Raw genomic sequence first — 20,782 nt, forward strand, 5'->3', positions numbered from 1 at the left:
TGGGAACTGAAGAGCGGTACATCGCACGGCCGGTAGCAGCTTAGAATGCTGACCAGGGGAGCACTGACAACGGCAGCAGGATCTTCCTCGCTGGAGCAAGTCTGTGCCGTGTCTTCTTGGCGAGCCATCCACTCAGGCGGCCTACCCGTCCTAACCCAGGAGGTCGGAAGGGAGCCAGGGAAGATAAGGTGTCTAGTTCTCCCGCCCCGGTGCCGACTGTTGAGAATCTTATGGGAACTCGCCGCCATTTTTGGGACGATTCGTCCACATGGCCCTGAAGAGGCAATCCTAGCGGTAAGTCAGTCCCCACGTCATCAGCCCCGATGCCCCCAAATTCCCAATGCCGTGCCACAGTGGTGGGGCAGTTGGTGGGTGGTCAGTGAGGGGGAGGGGCAGATGTTAACTCCACAAAGGCGAGAATGCGCCCTCCAACAATTTTCGGCAGATGCACCATCCAATGGATGCTAGACTAGGCTCCCAGCCGCTTCAAGAGACCTAGAGAGCCACAGTTCTCGATTGCTGGTAGCGGAAACTGCCAAAAGGACAAAAGCAGTAAGCCGCCACGGTGCCGGCAAGGCCGATATCTGCGAAATCAGAGGTTTTGAAGATACGGTTATTCGGTATCACGACGGAAGACTCGTAGCGAGCGAAGCTTTTCGTGTGTCTCAGTCGACTTCATGGGCCTGCGGGCAACCGGCGGCAGCAACTCTAATTGATCGCTCGCGCGCAGTCAGTTCTGGTTCCTCCTTGAACCCGGAAGAAAATACGCTTTAACAATGACCTCTTGCTTGTTCAGGTCTGTCTCGGATGTGACTTTGGACTATTGAAACTCTTGAAAAGCGTGACACCAACTTCTGATGGGAACCAATTCGCTATCAATTATCCGAGCACTCCCGGGTAAGTAGCCGAGGATTGGATCCTAGTCCGTGGACAGCTCAAATGTCAGAAGCACTTTGAACTAGTGTTCATGATGATTGTCCTCACAGGTTGGTGCAGGCAAACTTGGAATTGTAGCTTCGGGTCATTCAAACGGGTATCGTATGTTGGAAGCGTGTTGCCAATCGTCCGTGTCCCGGGTGAATAGATAATCCAAAGTTAACCCAAGCCTCAACGGACTTCCGCGTGGCTCATCGCGCCATTCCGCGCCTCTAGTCAGCATAACACGAATGGATTCATCATTCCTTGGGAACCTTCTGCAAAAGTTCGTCTGATGGCAGACCACTTTTGTTGACTCACCCTGCTTCAAAGTTGGTAGGCATGGCATCTTCAATTTGGCCAGGCTGGCAGGAGAGAATATGCCGACGTAAGTCGGCATATTGTCCATCAAAGCCCCATGACTGCGTGAGACATGTGTGGCTTAGGAGAGCACTTGCCTTGACCACTTCCGCTGCAATTGGCCCCGTTCGGCACTTGAAATTGACAGCTTGAGGTCGACAGGAGAGGCGATGAGTGCGGCGACGTGGTATGTGTCTCCTGGGAGTCGGTAACTTCTTTAAGCTCCGTAGATTCTGGGAAACATCCGACTTGAGAACCTGGCTGCATTAGCGCTTAAGACAGGGGACTATGGGGGGATATAAGGTGTGGCCTTGCCGCTCTGATCCCCTGCGGTGGTACTGTACGACCATGTGCTTTAATATAAACAGTTGATTAAAATATGTAGCTCGCCGCACCTCTAAATCCCGTTGGTTTGCTCGTAAACATCATCTCTGAAATCGAATGTAGGACATGTTTGATGGCTTCACCGCAGGTGAAGAGGCATCGTTGAGGGGGTTTGGCGGCATTTGAGTGAGGCGCAACGTGAGAGACAAGCTTGCACTTGTCTTCCGTCCCTCGAGTCCCATGGGTAGGATGTGCTCAGGGAGTTGTCAGACGGACTCACCAGCTTGCTCCATCTCTATCGCGTCGCGGCTTGGGCTTTTTCCACATCACGTCACTCATCCCAAATGCTTCCAACGAAAACATGGGAGATTGTAAATGACGGGACAAGATTCAACCTTGGAAGCCAAAATGGGAGCAAGCGAGGTGCTCTTGACAAAGCGAGCTCAACTGAAGGAGATCATTGTTTATATACTTGTGAGGAGGTCATGGGATTTGAATTCGGAGCGAATGAATTGATGGAAGAACGAGAACTTCCATTGCAAGATGTGACGACAAGAGCGAGGCGATTGCTCCTGCCTGTTGGGTTTGTAATGACGTATGAGGAGTGCTCTTGCCAGATTTATTTGTTCCAACTATGTGCTATGGGTGACCAGAATATCTACACAAAGGTAAGCTTTATATGACAGCCATCAGACTCTCAACTCCGTCTTTGATCTTGTAGAGTATAACGAAGGTAAGGACAATAATATTTGAGGTACTGTTGTTCGGAGTTCCCCACCTACAGTACATGGACATGCCTCCTAAGTGTCAGGTGGCTGGCCTCCTAGCCTTGGTTCACTGCTTTGAGCAAGTTCCTACAGGTGAGATCTCACAGATGACAGATCCCAGCTTCAGCCTCCTGGCGATCAGGCCATGAGGATCCTCCATTCCCCCAGATAGCATCACCCCGCCCGCATTCCGTGGGTGGTCCCGTCCCTGCATGGCGGGCCCGGCTTGCGGGGTAGCTCCGGGCACCTTCTGCTGGAGGACCCTGTGGAGCTCCGGAACCCTTGGAAGGTGGGGTTGGTGTAAAACACTTTGATGCCGCATCTCGGACCCGTCGTATGAAAACGGAAAGCAATCATGGACAACAGTCGGGAATGAATATTAGAAGACCAAAGTCCCTCTATTGAATGCTCTGGTGGCTACTGAACTGAACTCTGCTCTTGACTTTCTTCAATTCAGACCATCTCCGTGGAAGCATCCAAAGCCGACTGAAGACGATTGCCGGACTGGAGAGCCCTTGTAACCATGACCTCCACCGAAGCAAAAGGGGCAAACGGTGTAGCCGACGACTTCCCAGTCCTGCATCGCGACACCGCCGACAAGGAGACCTTCAATGCCGCAGTCTGGGACCCCGTCTTCAACCACCGGCGAGCAACGGAACGTGTGCCCCGCGCCGTAGTCAAAGCCCGCACAGCCGCACATGTCCGGCAGGCCGTGGAGCTCGCCGCAAAGGAGAATTGCCGTGTCAGCGTTCGCAGCGGTGGCCACAGCTGGGCTGGATGGAGTGTGCGTGATGATGCGGTGCTGATTGACCTCGGAACCTTGCCGAGCGGAAAGAGGTACGACGGATCGGTGGACGATGGCATCAGCTATGATCCCACCACGCATGTTGTCAGCTGTCCGCCTAGCACAACCGGTCAGATCCTCAATGGAGTACTCAAAAAGAAGGGCAGGATGTTCGCAGGCGGGCACTGTCCGGATGTAGGGCTCGGCGGATTCTTGCTACAGGGAGGCATGGGCTGGAACTGCAAAGTGAGTGCGCCAACTTTTCCAGTACTGAAAGCCCTCTAACCAACTGGTCTGGCAGAACTGGGGCTGGGCTTGCGAATACATCGTCGGGGCCGATGTCGTGACCGCAGATGCAAGGGAGCTTCACTGCAGTGCGGAGGAGAACGCTGATTTGTTCTGGGCGGTGCGAGGATCAGGTCCAGGTACGGCTTGTAACTTGATAAAGAACACATGGCACAAACTGATATCATCCCAGGATTCCCGGCCGTTATCACTAGGTTCCACCTGAAGACTGTGCCACTATTCGAGCTGTACCAGAGTCTTTACATCTATCCAATCTCGGAATACCGAACAGTGCAAAAGTGGGTAGTAGATGTATGCAGACCATGAAGCCCATTTCACGCTCAACTCGGCTAATACAAGCATCAGCTATGCCCAACAGCAGACCCAGACACAGAGATCGTCACCGTCGGGCAATACCTCTCCGGCACAGACGACCACGTCATTCTCGCCAACTTCCTAAGCTTCAAGCCCAGCCGCGCCGAAGCCGAGGCGGCTCTCCAGCCGCTGCACGACAGCCGGCCACCGGGCGCCAAGATCGAAGTCTTCAGCCAGACGACCTCGCTGGAGCTGCAGTACTGCGACCAGAAGGCCGCCAACCCAGAGAACCACCGCTTCTGCTCGGAGAACGCCTACGTTGGCAACGACGAGGATGTGGTGGGCATCCTGGAGCGCGCCTACACGACGCTGCCCACGCGCCAGTCCTTCGCCATCTACTACGCCATGAACCCGACCTCGCGGCGGCCCCTGCCCGACATGGCGCTGTCGATGCACTCGGACCACTACTTTGCGCTGTACACGTGCTGGAAGGACGGCGCCCAGGACAGCGACAATGTCGCGTGGGTGCTGGACGTCATGAAGACGGTCGAGCGCCACGCCGTCGGCAGCTACCTCGGCGACGCGGACTTCCAGCACCGCAGGACCAAGTTCTGGACGGACGAGGCGAGCGAGAAGCTCAGGGAGATCAGGAGGAAGTGGGATCCGACGGGCAGGATATGCGGCTACCTGGACGATGGGGACAAAAGCGGCATTCAGGGGCTGAAAAATGTGTTTGAATGGGCGACCACTGGTTCAACGTGAAAAGCTGGCAAGTACAGACTACCTGATGCTTTTATTACCCAATAATAGCTATAAAATGTACAAAGTGAAAAGACGCTGTAGTTCCTCCCGTCCGTATCCCGTGATATGATTTCTGCCCATCACCTAAGAGTATTGCTGTATATGACATGATCTAGTAACCCTCCTCTGAGTCACTATCCTCCGGGACCAGTGCCCTGTATCGCCTGCTCGCCAGGTCCTCCTCGAGACCACCCTCGCTCTCAGGATCGACATACCCATCACCTCCGGCGATGCTCAGCAGCACAGGCAGAAAGATGAGGGCGTGGCTCGCAGCGAAGACGACGAGAGCCACCCAGACGCGGAAGTAGTAGATCTCGAAGATCTTGCTGCGCGTGAACGCAAGCACACAGACACCGATCAGCTTGGTGAGCGTGATGCCGGAGAAGACCGACCCGCCGACATTCGACAGTGCAGTCCACACCCTGGCGTCCCGGCCACGGAAGCGGTTCTTAGCACGCTCCATGAAGGTCCGAGACGGGAACATGAACGCTCGAGCAATGTGGGCGCAGAACTCCACGGCGATACCGACGCAGATGATCAGATTGACAAGCGACACCGCGTTCAGTGAGACGCCTACCACAGCCATTGCGCCGATAATGTCAATGATTGTCATTATCACCGTGATGGAGACGACTGCAGCGGTAAGTATTGATCCTAGAAGGACAGCAGAGACGACAAAGATGACGCCAACTGCAGCACCAAGCAAAGCGGCGCTAAGCCCGACGATAGAGGCATATTGATCAAAGAACACGTAGAAGACGCTATAGGGGAAGACGTCAGCCCCGGTGCTCTTGCTGATGTCAGAGGCAATTCGGCGAGCGGATGCATAGGCGTCGATGAAATCATTCTGGCTGCGAAGTGGAGAGTGCATTGTCCGGAAGTGACTTGCTGGTATGGTATCCTTTGTCGAATCGAAGACCACCGACGAGGAATAAGACGCTTGACCACCAAGAGGGCAGATGTCATCAGTTGGAGCATTCAGGAACTTCTCCAGGTAGTAAATAAACTCCTCTCCTTCAGGCATGCCTGACAAGGTGATGTTCCAAGCAGGATCTCTGCCTTCGAAACATGTGGAGCCATGATCCTTGCAGCAGTCCTCGTTTTCAGGATTGAGCCACGCAAAAAAGTCATCAATCCAGCTTGCCGTGGGTGAAGAGATATATGACACTTCAGTCCGCTTCCGCTCTTGTTCGAGGATATTGGTCAGAGACATCTGCTGGCATGAAGTGAAACGCGCGCAGATTTCTTGTTGATGCTTTCGCTCAGTGAAGTTTCGTCCTCTGGTAACAAAGTATACCGGCGGACCAGAGTCGAAGTAGTCGTACAAATCATTGAAGTATGGGATGAGATACGAGCCGTCAGGAATCGCGACTCGTTGGTCAAGGCCAAGTTCGACCTCGGGTAATAGGGCAACGCCAGCCGCGAAAAGACCGGCGAAGATCATAACAATGATAGCCTTGGTCTTCTTGCCCAGTAGAAATGGTGCGTACTGTTTGCGGATGAACTGCTGAAGGGTGCTTTCTTCCGGGGCTTCATAGTAGCGTGAGCTCAAGCCGTTGCCGTTGCTCCCGTTAAGATGCACTCGGGCAGCCCTAAGCTGAATGCAAGGGAAGCAGTCGACACGAGAGTCCTCAACTCGGTGTTGATTCCACGTCAAGACCGAAACAAACATTGTGACTTGAAGAAGGGCGTTGATGAGCACAGCACCTGCAGCATAAGCAGCGAAGTTTCTGACTGCTGGCATGCCGACAAATGTGCCCAGTGCAAAGGACACAGTCTCTGTGATAGCAGAGAACAGGATCGATGGTCCCATACGACCTAGAGCCTTGGCCACTCTCAGCTCAACCTCATCATCGGGGTGGCTGATGTTGACTCGCTCGAACTCATGGACAATCAGGAAGATGTTGTCGACACCAACGGCTAGAACGATAAATGGAATAACGTCCACAATAATAAGGGTAGCCTTCAGGCCAGCCCAAGAAAAGAGTCCAATAGACGATGTGATCGACATGAGGACAATCACAATTCCAGCAACACCTAGCGAGAACTTGGACTGGACGACGGAAATCGCTGGATGGCGCAGAAGATCGCGTAGGCCGAGAGTTGTGGAACCCAACGCTACGGATGCGTAGAGGAACATGATGATATAGCTGATCACGATGATCTTCGCATCAGTGTTTGTCGACTTGTTCAACTCTTCTTCCAGGCTGATCTCGGTTGAGAAGGAAAGCCTCAAGCCTCTGTCCTCGGCCTCCTTCTGGAGATCAAGCAATCGATTCTTGAGAGCCTCTTCCCAATCCATCGCTCGAGCCACCTCAGAGGTGCCTTCAGGGAAGTTGTTCACGACCCAAGTAACAGTCATTGCAGTTGCTTCGGCGACGTCTCCAGACTTGGGGTAGCCGCCGAGGATCATGCCCGGATCGAGAGGCTGGCCATATTCTGGGCGACAATCCACAGGTGATTGGGCACAGTGTCGCAGGTCGTCCTTCCAAGAGTTCTTGCCAACCAGTGCTGGCTCGTTTTCAAAATAAGCGGCAACAGACTGCACCACACACGCAGAGCCTGTTGGCTTCAAACATACGTCACCAAGTGTTGCACCGAACTTGGGACCCTTGAGCTGCTTGATGCTCTTCTCCACATCCATCCACCAAATGATAGTATCGTAGCTCAACACTGGGCCGGGACCAGAAGGCTGGGTATCGTTGACGAGGAAAAGCTTCTCGGCACGGTAGAAGGGACCGAAGTTATCATCGAAGAATGCCTTCTCCTGGGCCGCGGCAGAAGTTGGGCTCACCCACAAACGAGCCGGGTCCTTCTCAATGTCAAAGCGAATCCATCCTAGACTTAGAACGACAACAATGAGCAAGCTCGTGAAGACTGTAATGGCTGGAAATCTAGCAGCCCAGTGACCGAGCTTGAAAAAAGCGGCGTCACACCACGTGTTGATGCGATAGGCTTTCGTTGGCCGGTCGAGCATAGCAGGATTGTGCACAAGATCGCCCTCGTCTTCATCATCGCTTGCAGTCGAGTCCTGCAGCAGGCGGAGGCGTTCGCTGCGACGCTGCGCATGCTTCTTCCATGCGACATGGCCCACGACTGCTCCGATGAAGGAGAAGGCAAGCACGGAGTACACGAAGATGGATGCGAATGAGAGACAGGGCAGAACACCAACGCGGCACGAGCCACGTTCCTTGACCGCAGGAAGCTCCGGGCATACAGCTGGGCAGTCGACGCATGCGCAGCGGAAGTCGGGGTCACTGCAGGCTTTCGGCTTCATGCCGGTTGGAGCCATCCCTGGCTCAGAGTATTTCTTCGGGAAGTTGATTTGAAACGGCGATCCGATAGCTTTTTCATCACCCAGGAACTTGAGGAAACCCGAGTAGTTCGTCGCGCCTCCACCAATGAAGTCCATTGCTTTTGCGTTTGAGGGGCCGAATTTGACGTCCTTGCAGCTGTCATAGAAGCCGGTCCCATACTCTTCAGATATCAGCTGGTCGAGTTCAGTGACCAGAGTCTTCTTGTTCTTCTCCATTGTTTTTGTGATATTGATAAAGAGCGATTGGTCGGGCGAGCATGTGAATGAACAGAAGAGGTTGTAGAAGTTCTCCTTGCATGCCGGGCATGACGATATGATCTGGTTGGCGGTGGACAACTCAGATTTCAGCGATTTCACCTAGAACATGTTAGCAGAGCCTCGACTTGAAGGGTTTTGACTAGAGTTAGGCGTAGATGGAGGCGAGAGGCGACTGGTTCCAGCACATGCAACAGTGAATGTTGGGAACGTGCTCTTCTGCGTCGGCAAGCAGCGGTCCGCAGCATCCAAACGAGAAGAGCTTCAGGCAGACGATAATATCAGAATATTGCTTACCTGTTCAGCATTGCAACACACGGGTCCATCATTCCATTTCGGACCGCAAAGGTCGACGAGCTGCTGGCGCAAGCTCTCGTCGGGCTCCTCGGCAGGACCATTGTCGACGCAGGGCAGCTGCTTGCCGAAGAAGCCCTTGGAGCCGCAGTGGCCTCTGATCGCACAGCGCCCAGCCTCATGTTTCGGGGTGTAGAGCTCATCAGCGTCGCTGAGGCCGGCGAGGAGGAGGGCGGCGGAAGCGACGAGGCCGATGAGTCTCGTCATGGTGACGACGACGACAGAAACGACGGGGGCGACGGGGGCGACGGGATGCGCCGCTCAGCGGCTGTCGTGTGGGTGCGGACAGATGCGATCCGCCGGCGGATGGGAGATGGTGCCCTTTCTTCAAACTGAAGTAGAATGAAAGGAGATGGATGAGGAAATCGTCGGCGGCGGCGGCGTGCGTTGGTTGGGGGAGGTTGATGTGTGATAGTCGCCACGAGGTGTAGAGGTGAAGTGACGGGAAGATGCGCCTTAACCTTAAAGCTAGCAGCTGTGCTGGAGCACCACAGTGATGAGCACAGCACAGCACAGCTTCGGCTCGGAAGGATGCGCTGTCCTGCGTCATCAATCATAAACTCCACCCAGTCACTGATCCGCTGCTGATTAGGCGGCCCCCAAGGTGCCTGTTCCACATCCTCGGGGAGCTAACGGTCCGCCAGCTCTGGGGGTGGCTGGGAGCTCTGCTAGATCGGTACTTGATACATGGTGTCAGTGTGTCCTCCATCAAGGTGTCTATTTAACACAATAACCAAGCCTTCCCCTCCACGGCCCCCTGGTCTGTTCCTGGCACATCACGCGCACATCAACTCGCTTAAGTCTCGTGCCTGACGAGTTGACGAGTACAGCGCTAGTTATCGTCAAGAAACGCCTCTTGAAGGTTCACTCTCCAGGTAACATCTCACGATGCAACTTCACATGTCTTGGAAGTTAAACCTCCGTCGGAGAATTGCATGGCACGTGTGGCAAGGTAGCGTATCAAGTGAATCTCACAATCAAAAGAGACTATGTGATGTAGAATGCTTGAAAGCTCTATTCGATAATAGTCTAGTCCTCTAAGGTAGGTATCAATGCATCATAGGTAAGGTACGCGATATGAGGGTATCAGACGCTGTTCCGCCTCCTCTCCGCCTCGTCCTTCGCCAGCGCAACCGCATCCACCCAGATAGGCGGCCTGTCCATCCTCGCCCCGACGGCGACCACCTCCTCGGCATCCAGCCCGAACCGCAGCAGCTGGGCCTCGCTCGCCCACTCGCCCGTCGCCATCAGGCCCACCGGCACCCTGCCCCGGGTCGTCCTCTCCGCGACGCTGCCCGCGCCCGGCTGGCCCTCGGGCGTCACGAAGCCTGCCGGCACCGCGATCGACGGCAGCCCGCAGAAGTTGGCCAGCCACACGTACTCCATCGTCTTGAGCGTCTGGTCGCCGTCGCTCACCCCCCGCGAGAGCTCCCCGGGGCTGCGGACCGGCCACCCCGCGCACGACGTCGTCGGCGTCACGATCAGCATGCCTGGGTGCTCGCGCCACAGCCATGCCAGGTGCTGCATCAGCAGACGGCGCAGCTTCTGCGCCAGCAGGAAGTCTGTCGCTGGCGAAGATCGTCCAATAGCCAGCAGAATGCGATTCGCGGCCGTGAGCCCCCGCGTGTCTGGGAGCAGCGTTGACGCGTCCGTCAGCACCGTCAGCGCGTGCGCCATCTGGCCCTCGACCAGGAAGGGGATGCGGATAGGCACCGTGCGGTAACCGTGTTGCGCCACGAGCGTCTTGATAAAGGAGCGGCAGAGCTCCTGCACGGCCGGCTCCGAGGCGGCGAACCACTCCTCCGGGATGCCGAGAACTTTGGAGTCGTCTGCGGCAGGCGCTAGCATGCGAGAGACTGGCGGGATAGGGGGAAAGTGGGATGAAGGGTGCGGCGCGCCAATGACCTCAAGAAGAGTTGCCAGAGACTGAATATCCGATGCGATGGGCCCGAGACAGGCACAGGTGATGCAGTGATTCTGGCCTGGTTTGAAGGAAATCCGCCCATGCGTCGGCTTGATGCCGTAGACGCCACAGAAGGAGGCCGGGATTCGGATGCTACCACCACCATCACTGCCCAGGCCGATGGGAATCAGACCGGCACTGACTGCGTATGCTGTTCCAGAAGAGCTCCCGCCAGTGTAGTAATTAGGATTATGTGGGTTGGGTGGTGTTCCGTAGTTGGGGTTGTTTCCAGGGGTATCTACAACATGTCAGTTTCACCACGATGACAGCAGGTAAATATGAAATAGCCTACCTAATCCGAACTCGACCATGGAGAGCTTGCCCAGGATAACACAGCCCGCATCTTGAACCTTTCTCACACACCATGCCGTCGTGCTGTTGTCCTCTGTGATGGTGCCCGTGTAGTCGTTGACCGAGCCGAGGCACGACATGTAGCCCTCCATGTCGTACTCATCCTTGACCGCAGTAGGCACGCCGTCTAACGGGCCGAGTGACCGCTTCTCCTGGTAACGCTGGGTCGAGGCTTTGGCAGCCTTGAGAACCAAGTCCACTTTGGTGTCGAACCAGGCCACCGAGTGGGGGCCTCGTGGCGTGATGTCTCTCCGGATCAGGGGCAGCAGAGCCTTCGCCACGTCAAGTGGTGTCAGCTCGCCGGAGAGGTACAGGGCACGATAGTCGGCGGCCGAGTAGTATCGAGCTCCATCAGGGAACTTGGCCCGACGCCTGAGCTCAGAAGGCGGTTCAGCCTCTGCGTCCGTGGCGGAGAGCAACGGGTCCTCAAGAGGGATGACAGTAGGGTCAAACAGAGGTTCATAGTCCTCAATGGAAAGCTGGATCTTTCTCAGGTCTCCAAAACCGGCATTTCGCCATATCGTCTCGCGAATGAAGCGGAACGTCTCCATTCTGCGGCACGGTGTCAGCCATCGGAATAAGCTTAAATGGGCACAGGGGCTTCTGCTTACAGCCAAGCCGCAACCACCAATACCAAGCCTCGGAGGGCCGGATTTGATTTGCGGTCATTCTTGTAGATGTAGTCCGGACTGTGGTGGTGTCAGCACTTGAGGCTACCGGTTTGATATGGCGGTTGCCGAGTCTTCCGGGACTCACCCTTGTAGAGGCTCCGGCCAGTTGATGAAGCCTTTCCTTCGGACCACCGAAGCCATGTCCGAACTCGGCATGGGGACTGGTGAGAATGTTGGTGCTAGCAAAGCATAAGGCAGGAACTTGAAAATACAGGAATGGGAGGACAGACAGCCTCGTGGGGGGTTAGTAACTACACGTGTGGTAAATAACGGTGTGGTGGTGGAGGGAGGTATGCAGGTGTCTTTATATGCGGGCCGGTGTCTAGGGCGTGGTTGGAAGCCCGAGGATCAACACGTCTAGCTTCTGAAACAAGCCCACAAGGGCATAACGGTGTTCGACGTGGCTGGCGCAACTAAATAGATGCTGTAAAATGGCTGCTGATGTCGTGCAGCAAGCCTAATCAGCCAGCCCTGTCTTGCGTTGCTTTGCCTTGTTATGTCTCGATTGTTGTCGGGTTGTCACTCAGGCAGCCCTTGCCACTGTTGTGGGCTAAGTTATAGGCAGGTATGTATCACCTACTCAATGTTGCCTACTTAATGTTTTTGACAGCAACAACAAAGACACCTAGGTGGGTACTCTTTTATAATAGAGACTGCTAGATGCCTTGTTGTTCTTTTCAGAACAATACGAAGCCGCCACGCGTTTTACAGTTAACCGACTGCTAGAGGAGGGAAGATGCACATGAGTCGAGTTGGGGCCTGAGTCACGGGCGGCTTGCCAAACGGGCCATTCTGGCACCTTATTAATAACACAAAGAGACTATCCCCAAAGCCAAAAAGCAAACCCCACACAGGCGCTGGAACGGCATTGTGTCACGCCTTTTCGGCGTCCGCGGCACGGTACTTGGTGATTCGAAAACGGCACTCGCAGCGCATGCAACGCTGTGGCAAGACGAGTCGGGGCCCCGAAACCACCGCTGACACGTGAACTTGGAAGCTTGCTTTGCTTGCTGATCGGCTAGAACAGATAAATCGCCGCAATTGTGTAGATAGACATCTGAAATATGTTTCCAGCTATATGTCTTGTAATTAAATAAGCATAATGTCCACTACCCCAGCGTACCTGATCCCACCACATTTTCAACGCCCAGCCGGCAGCTTAGCTCTGATAAAAATGCTGAGCTTAAGGAACCTACCTACTCTCGGCAGCCTCGGCACTTCCACATGGCGGTAGTGCGGCGGACAATGCAGGTGGAGGAGATGGGGCCAGGGGGGCGCACAGGGACCGGGCAAGTATGTCGGATGATGATGAATCAGCAAGCTTCTCTGGGCCAGCGCAATGGCAGAGCAGCGCTAGGCAAGTAAGGTGTGGTCCGTGCGTATATTCCCACCAGTCGCGCCGCTATACCTGTTCGAGAGCTCATGAATCCATATATAGCAGCTAGGTACCTTACCTGACCCTGATAGATATTCAGACGTGACATGTTTGAAGATTCAGTATTACACATGGCTTAACATGTTAAACTGCAATTGCAATTCTACAATCAATCTACTTGAATTCACTACGTAGTAGAATAGCTAGGGAACGAGTACTACTTTGTCATCTTGTGTCATGTCGAGGCACGAGAGGCGTTGGCTTCATAGACTCGCTTTAAGATTTGCCAGCTGTGGAGGCGGGATCCGTCGTGGCATCGTCTTCTCCCAAGCACTCATGGCTTGTAGGATCTTTCCCTCCTCCCCAGCTTTTGCCACGATGGCCACGCCGTATGCTCTACCATTGTAATTGTCGGCATATCCCAACGGTGCCACTCCGGCGGGGTATCCTGCTGCAGCAGCAACGGTGACAATCCGCCCGTCTAGTGGTCCTATGAGCACTTCGGCCCCTGTCTCCTGAAAGATACGGTCAAACCCGTCATCTTTGGCGGTCTTGCGGATGAATGAAACGATCTCTTGGCGCTTCTCCTCCGTCAGGTCGCTCTTCAATGTATTCTCGAGCTGCTGTTGGCCCGGAAATGCTGCGATGCTATCAGCTGCTGGCTCCTTGCAACGCTTTGTCTCGTTCAGTGGTCTCGCCTTACCTGGTGGGAGCTCCAAGTCTTTGTGATCAGAATTCCACTGTATCAGCTGCTCGACTGTGCGTACCGGGGACTCGGTGTATTCTCCGAGGAAAGAGTTGATTTCACCGCCGAGATACGAGTTCCACACCGTCTCAAGGGCATCCTCGCCTTCCCAAGAGATCTCGTCGACTTGTGGCAACACGACGTTTTCCGTTACTTCTGCCCCAGACTCCCGGATAGTAGCTACAGCTTGGAGAAACTCTGTAATCTTTCAGAAGATGGATGTCAGGATCACGATAGTGACGTATAGCTATAAGCCTACTTACTTGTTTGTCTCGAACGATTTCAATCCGTTCGCAAACCGCTGGATGGAGCTCCCACATATTGGGGTCCACAAAGGCGATTTTCTGCCCTGCCCATGTCTTCGTTAGATAAGAGGAGTAATCTTGCTCCATGATAGCCCCGATAAAGTTGGCAAGGTCTCCAGAGCTTTTGGCCATGCCGCCAAGACTATCGGTTATTGGAGACTGTGGTGATGTCCCCTTTGTGTCTAAAGCCCCAACGGTAACTTTCATTCCGTACAGAGAAGATCTTCCAGCTGGCTGTGTGATAGATCCGTCAGATTCGGTCCCCAACGCTACTGGTGCGAATCCAGCGGCCACAGCCACAGCCGATCCAGATGATGAGCCGCACGGAGTGCTGTGTCCCAAAATCTTGTCTCCAAGCACGTAGCCGCCCCTAACATATGGTGACTGTGTCTGGCCACCGACTGCTGACCATCCGGTTACCATTCCGAATCCTTTTGATCCAGCCCATTCCTGACGAAGAAGACGAGTCAACATCCATAACCCATGGAGAATGCCTTCATAAAGTTACTTACAGATAAGTTGGCTTTCGCGAGAATAATCATGCCAGCTTTCAAAAGACGGTTTACTATGGGAGCATTTGGTGCCTTGGCTCCGACAAGAGCATAGGAGCCACATGTAGTATCCATACCCATGGAAGAGTCGGTCATTACATTGTCCTTGACGACAACTGGAATACCGTGTAGGGGACCGCGTATATTGCCAGCGGCTCTTTCAGCGTCGAGAAGTCTGGCTTGTTCAGCAACAATGTGTTCTGGTGCGGTGGAAATGATTGCGTTCAACTTCAGACCGTTCTTGTTGTGCTGCTCGATCTGACCAAGATAAACATTGATCAAATCGAGGCTAGTCAGACTACCTGATGTCAGAAGCTCTTGTAGTTCCTCGGCCGTGGTAGTCAACGGATCGATTATGCCATCCGACACGTTAGAGACGATGCGCTGGGGGGCTGGCGCTTGGATGTCCATCTTTGGATGCTGAGACGGAATTAGGGAGAATAATCAAAATCCACGAAGATAAGCCAAACCAGTGAGGGAAAAAAAACAATCGGCTCGTGTTCCTGCCGAAAGAGTGATGATCAGATGCCCAAGAAGCGGCTCATGTAGGAAAGGTTGGTTGGGGTACGGAAGCTGTGAGCTTCAGCCTGACCTGCCACCCTCTTCTACCACCCCACGTCTGCGCCCCATCAGTAGTAACCTGCAGTCTTCCGCGCATGCACGTACGACAACACCACCTTGGCTCCTTGTCCGATACATCCACACCAGTGCGTGCATATGAAGATGGTTGCATGGGCATTTTTGTCAAAGTATTTATCGTCCGTAGGTTTATAAATTATGGCTGAAGATTAACGCGCCGCCTGTGATATAATTTGGCTGGGGGGTTTTCAAGACTATTATCCACTCAAACTCCTGTTCTATTGTCACCACGCTGAAATGGAAATCCAGGCCTCATTATCCTTTCTTGCGGATCATCCTCGCTATAAGACAGAAAAGCCTTTCTACGCTCTTCTTCGAGCTCCACCGGGATTTGACGTCGAATCAATCACAGACGAGGACGCTGAGGCTTTCAGAAGAAACAATAATCTTGACTTCTCTTACAGAGATGTGCCCATACAAAATATTCGTGGCAGGGAGGACCAGTTCCACGTCGAACAATGCGGCTTCGAGATCATGCATCATTCATCCGCGATGCTAGACCGCCTGATGAAGTCCTCAGAAGCAATAGAAGCATACAAGAGAGAGACAGAGGAAACGTTAAAACAGAAGTTCGACGCAGAATATGCCTTCTGCTTTGAGGCTCGTGTAAGTTCGATGCGATATCGGCGGTCAGAATGCTTGAAACGCTGTTGATCCTTTTCAGTTGAGAAAGAACCAGCCGTTTTCTAGACGGATCTACGACCTGTCAGATCCTCTACTCGTAGAAGGACCTGCAATTGGCGCACATACGGATTTCACGATTGACAGTGGGCCGCGATCTATAGACCACTACCTTCCGAACGAGGTTAAACAGACTTACCTGTCAGGATCTGGACATAGGTTCCGAATTATCAAGTTTGTGAACACTTTGGGTGACCTGGTGTCATGATTCGGGAAAGCATGCTAACAACAAGTAGTACTTGGAGGAGTCTCATTCCTGAGATAGAAGATAATCCGATAGCTGTTTGCGACTACAGAACAGTCGATATAAGCGATCTCATTACGGCAGATCGCATTATTCCAACCCGAGTCGGAGAGATCTATTACGTTAGACACAATCCGAAACAGAAATGGTATTGGCTTGACAAAATGACACCGAATGAGCCCCTAGTCATGGCGATGTATGACTCAAATGGAGGCCAAGATGCAATATGTTCGTTGTCCTAGTCGATTCTTAACTCGCCATACCATTACTTACTTGTAAAATCAAATAGTCTGCCCCCATATCTCTTTTCAGCATCCAAAAAGCCCAGATAAAGCCCTTCCGAGGGCGAGCATCGAGACGAGAACCATTGTTATCACAAGGACGTGATAGGCAAACCCAAAATTTAACAGCCATTTTTTTTGTATCTCTTTTCCCACATATTGGATGCGAGGGGTGATCTACCAAAGGGAACAAATAACTCCATTCACACCTCTCGTTTGATTATTATCATCAGGTTGACAGGTTTCGCGTCCTTTCGGTCAAATTTTCGGCCTGCTTTGTTGTGGTACCCCAAAGTGCTGTTTTTTAATGCTACGTGGACAGCCTGCGAGAAGCTGCACAAGGCTGGGGTTACGGACGGTTGCCACTGCGTACAAGGGTAAGGCAATGAAACAGGACAGAAAACCAATCATGCAAAGAATGCTTATCATTGATCCTCGGAAGAGCCTCATTCTTCCCCGCTTCATCAAAGTTGACAGATATTGATGACTCCATAATCAAGTATTACTGGCGGAGATCTCTACAATGATTTCAAAATGACCGGAGTTGCGTATGTAACACAACATGTTGCATCACACAAGGCGATTGGAGGTTAAACGGTTCAAGCAAGGCCTGTTGGGCATAAATAAGGCGTCCTTTCCAGCGTGCTAAGCCTTTCTTCATAATGCTAGAAGAAGGCCGGACCGAAATTTCGGGTATGCTTCACAGCCCAAGGGATCGACTCAACCCTTCTCAACCATATTCAACAGGTTAAACTTTTGCAATCTCTAAACTCTCAAACGTCAAGCTATCGCTAGCCATAAAGTGCAGCATTCGCGCCAGAGAAAATGGTTCTTGACAAGAAAACGGCACCGCAAACAGGCCAGAGTGCCGCGGCATTGTTCCAGGGTGCTAAAGGATACCCGGAGCGGCCTGAAAATAAAGCCCAGCCATGGAAGAAGTGGTTTAACCCCGAGCCTCAGTCCGACAGCCCAGTCGTCGTGTTGATTCCCTCAAAGTACGACTTCGGCTCGGGCAACCTGGGTGGGTTCTAGCCGGCTTAAGGGTAAGTCGACCTTACAAGTGGTACAGAAGCGGTTGCTCTACGGTAAAGTGCTAATCAGTGAGTACAGATGCCAGGTCTCTCCTTGGTGGGATCTTGGAAATGTTGCAAACACAATAAGATTTTGGTTTGGCTGCCCAACCCAGGCTTCGCACATTGATCGATTTCAATGGACGATCAGATCTTTGTATCGTTAGCTCAACATAATCTAGTATTGAATCAATTTCTCAACAATGTAATGCAGTCGAGATTATGTTCAAGTGATTGTCTCATCCCCTGTCTGAGTGAGCCATGTGTAGCAGTGTTGACTGCACTTCCTGAAGACATCAATCCGAATGAATCCCGGGATGTCTATGTCCTGTTTGAGGCACACAAATGGGAACCTCTTTAATGCTAAGCTGTGGAGAGCTGCGGCAGTATTGGCACCCTGCAGCTGCATCCTGGTGGGGGGTGTCGCTCCCGTCCCGTCCCTCATCGACTAATGTACATGTACATGCACTGCCGCTTTTCCGACCGACGCCCAGCTTGTACGGGAAAGGGCGGCGGGTGGCCTCCGGGAGGCACACCAGTGCTCAAGCGAGGGCTTCCCTTCCCTCTATGGCCGCCGGAATCTGCAACCATTGGGCTTTAAACCCGCCAGTCATACTAAAGCCCATGACAGTCCGCTTTGGCAGAGGATTGTGCGGCTGAGAACCGGGTGGCTTGTCAGTGCATAATGTTCTGAACAAATCAGGTCGCAGATAGCTCCTGCCACTCAAGGTACCACTCTGCTTTGTACCGAAGGAGCAAGGGCCCAAAAGACACGGACATGTCCGAGATCATCATAGACTTCCTCACCTCCACTTAATCAAGTTCTCAGTATATCCTAAACTGTCTCAGGGAATCTATATCTTAGTTGCTCAAACATGGATGATGCTACTAGTTCCGCTGATCCTCCGATGAATCCCGGGTGGACAAAGAGGCTTTCATTCAAGGCACTAAGTGTTACTCGCACAAATTCTTTCGTTTGGGCACGGCGACGTCCGCCACCTGATATTGAATTAGGGGTTGTTGAGATGGCTGGTTTGTGACAAAGCTGCTTTTGGACGTTTCGAGTAAAGCTGCGTGATACTAATGAGATGCTTACTTAGACTCAAGATACGCTGAGCTCAAGGCTAGATTTCGGCATGCTCTAACAAATGGCAATTCAGATTCAGGGGTCTGCATCGAGTTTGATTTTTATTTGAGTCTTCTAGAGTCATACTCGGATCTAGTTTTGTCCGTAATCTTGTGCAAAGACCTCGAACAATTGGAGGACAATGCTGTAAAGCGTGACGGGTCAAAAATAGATTTTCTAGAACTGTTGGTTGTGCTTGTAGAGACCCTTGCCTCTTCGACTCAAGTACTTACGCTAGAATCTCTCCGGGTGGATTTACTTTCTCGGAGCCAGCTTCTGAGATCGTCGCACGATATTCTCACAACTTACATGATACTGTTCTGCTTCATTGGATGGCTCTCTATGGTATATAGACCGTCTCTATCTGAGAATAACGAGCCTATTCTTGCCATAGAGGCAGTGGACTCCATGGGTCGCTCACTGCAGACCAACGTATACCGACAAAAACAGATAAACCTAAAAGGAGGAAAGGCTGCGAAGCTACCTCTACACCACATGCTCGCTCCTTGTGGTGATTTAGCTCCTTGGCCTCGTACACAAGCACCACCTCCTAATCGACAGCAAGATGTGTTTTTGGAGCAGATCGTGGTCAGTTACTTGAACTATCAGACATTGCATGATGTTGCCGGTGTCAAACTTGTATTCGTTGACTGTATCAGTCTTCATTTAGACTTCGACGAGAAGTCCCACGAGTTGCGCATCTTTCGATTCCCCTCGTTGTGTAAACTATTGTGTCAGTCAAATGAGCCGCTTGAGCAAGATGATCAGGTATCATTCCTACGTTTTCTTTCAAGGTTGGTAATACCGATACAGTTGTCTACCTACCTTCTGGGCTAGCGAAAGCTGATAAAACAGCGCAGGTGGCTATATAACGACCTCCGACCCTTGGCATCCCAGGCCTCTCAAGACCAGTTCCAGACAGGAAACCTTACAGCATCTGATATGTATCGAGAGGTTCTTCTTTCGTACAGACTCATTTTTGGACAGGATAAAAGTTCGCGGAAGGCGTGGAGGAACTTCTACAAAGCACAGAATGTTCCTCCAGGTGTTGAGGATCCGCTCTTACAGAGACTGTGTGGGAAAGACTGCCGCGACGAAACAACTTACAAGGAGATCAAAGCACCAGATGTAGCACCACAATACTCGTCATCAGAAGACTTTCCATTTTGGGGAGCACGTCTGTTAAAGATTCAGCAATTTGTAGTCAACAAGAACCCGAGCGACTGGAAGACGCTGTGGAATGACCGCCGGGACCTTTGTGAGACGACATACCCATCTTGAAAACGTTTCGTGAATCACGATACTAACAACGACAGTGCGCTTCTATACTTTCTGGGCAGTAGTGGTGGTTGGGGCCATGTCACTCATCCTTAGCGTTATACAAAACATTGAGGGCGCAATACAAGTGGCATATGCTGTCAAGGCAAGCAGGGGGTTTGATACTTAGAAAGCATGGCATGCCTCTTGATTTGCCAGGTGCGCACAGTTGTTTTGCAGATGGGGAAGCGTGGCTTGATGACGTGGACTACGCTCGCGTCTTGTGGTGAGATATAGAAGATTGCATCATGTGCTCCTCGAGACATGAAGCTGATGGTGTTTCGCATCTTTTTAGAGAGTTGGCGGCTACCTAGACTAACCTCCCCTAGTAGCTAGCTGCCTTACTGTTCCCGTTAGGTTGTGAGATTACTGCATAGTATATCCAATCAGGCCAATCTACCTGCCTGACAAAATGGAGTCCGAACTAGGCGCGTCTCTCTGGATGGGCCAGATGAGTCACCGTGTACGAGTGCTTGAATAGGTTAGGCTCATAAATATGCTACTTCATTTATCTTAGCTTAAAGACCCTTATTAGACAGTCAGAGAGGCTTGGCACCCGTTACATACCCCACTCTGACCACCTTAAATCAAGATAGCGCCTAACTTCCCCAGTTCCCATCTAGCGACCGAGAATCGAGCCCTCCAGGGATCATGTTATCTCCGCCATATACGGCTTACAATATTCTGCGTCGCGTCATATTCCCTTTGCTCATTATGTGCTCCATGGCATATTTCCTTCGACAAGCCTGGCCATTCTCGTGGCCCTTGGGAGCTCCACGGCGATCGATTGATCTGTTGACTGCAACCGCCGAAGATCTTCAACAGCTTTTGAAGGCTGGCGAACTCACGAGCGTTGAACTGATTGATAAATGCTTTGCTCAGATTGACAGGCATGATTATTATCTCAAGGCCGTTTTACAGAGAAATCCACAAGCCAGGACAGTGGCGGCCACCCTAGATCTTGAACGCCAGAATGGCCACCTGCGC

The 20,782-nt window shown here is 52.4% G+C and overlaps 4 protein-coding genes across 4 annotated transcripts; 1 reads left to right on the top strand and 3 right to left on the bottom strand.

Annotated features, from left to right (window-relative positions):
* Positions 1-2,889: 2,889 nt before the first annotated feature.
* Positions 2,890-4,512, top strand: UCRPA7_7311 (putative fad binding domain protein; the record flags this gene model as incomplete). The annotated part of the gene is made up of 4 exons (XM_007919843.1): positions 2,890-3,396; positions 3,452-3,575; positions 3,629-3,747; positions 3,802-4,512. The coding sequence occupies 4 exons, from the start codon at positions 2,890-2,892 to the stop codon at positions 4,510-4,512; spliced, it is 1,461 nt and encodes a 486-aa protein (XP_007918034.1).
* A 151-nt stretch (positions 4,513-4,663) lies between these two features.
* On the bottom strand, positions 4,664-8,683 carry UCRPA7_7312 (putative patched sphingolipid transporter protein; the record flags this gene model as incomplete). Its single annotated transcript, XM_007919844.1, has 2 exons — positions 4,664-8,224; positions 8,420-8,683. 2 exons carry the CDS (start codon positions 8,681-8,683, stop codon positions 4,664-4,666), a joined length of 3,825 nt encoding a protein of 1,274 aa, XP_007918035.1.
* Positions 8,684-9,562: 879 nt separating this feature from the next.
* On the bottom strand, positions 9,563-11,617 carry UCRPA7_7313 (putative glutamyl-trna amidotransferase subunit a protein; the record flags this gene model as incomplete). The annotated part of the gene is made up of 4 exons (XM_007919845.1): positions 9,563-10,677; positions 10,732-11,342; positions 11,402-11,479; positions 11,547-11,617. 4 exons carry the CDS (start codon positions 11,615-11,617, stop codon positions 9,563-9,565), a joined length of 1,875 nt encoding a protein of 624 aa, XP_007918036.1.
* Positions 11,618-13,099: 1,482 nt separating this feature from the next.
* Positions 13,100-14,848, bottom strand: UCRPA7_7314 (putative amidase family protein; the record flags this gene model as incomplete). The annotated part of the gene is made up of 2 exons (XM_007919846.1): positions 13,100-13,786; positions 14,399-14,848. 2 exons carry the CDS (start codon positions 14,846-14,848, stop codon positions 13,100-13,102), a joined length of 1,137 nt encoding a protein of 378 aa, XP_007918037.1.
* Between the last annotated feature and the right edge of the window lie 5,934 nt (positions 14,849-20,782).

The sequence above is a fragment of the Phaeoacremonium minimum genome, assembly GCF_000392275.1.
Source record: "Phaeoacremonium minimum UCRPA7 unplaced genomic scaffold PA7_03_scaffold_509, whole genome shotgun sequence".
In the NCBI taxonomy this organism is placed as follows: domain Eukaryota; kingdom Fungi; phylum Ascomycota; class Sordariomycetes; order Togniniales; family Togniniaceae; genus Phaeoacremonium; species Phaeoacremonium minimum.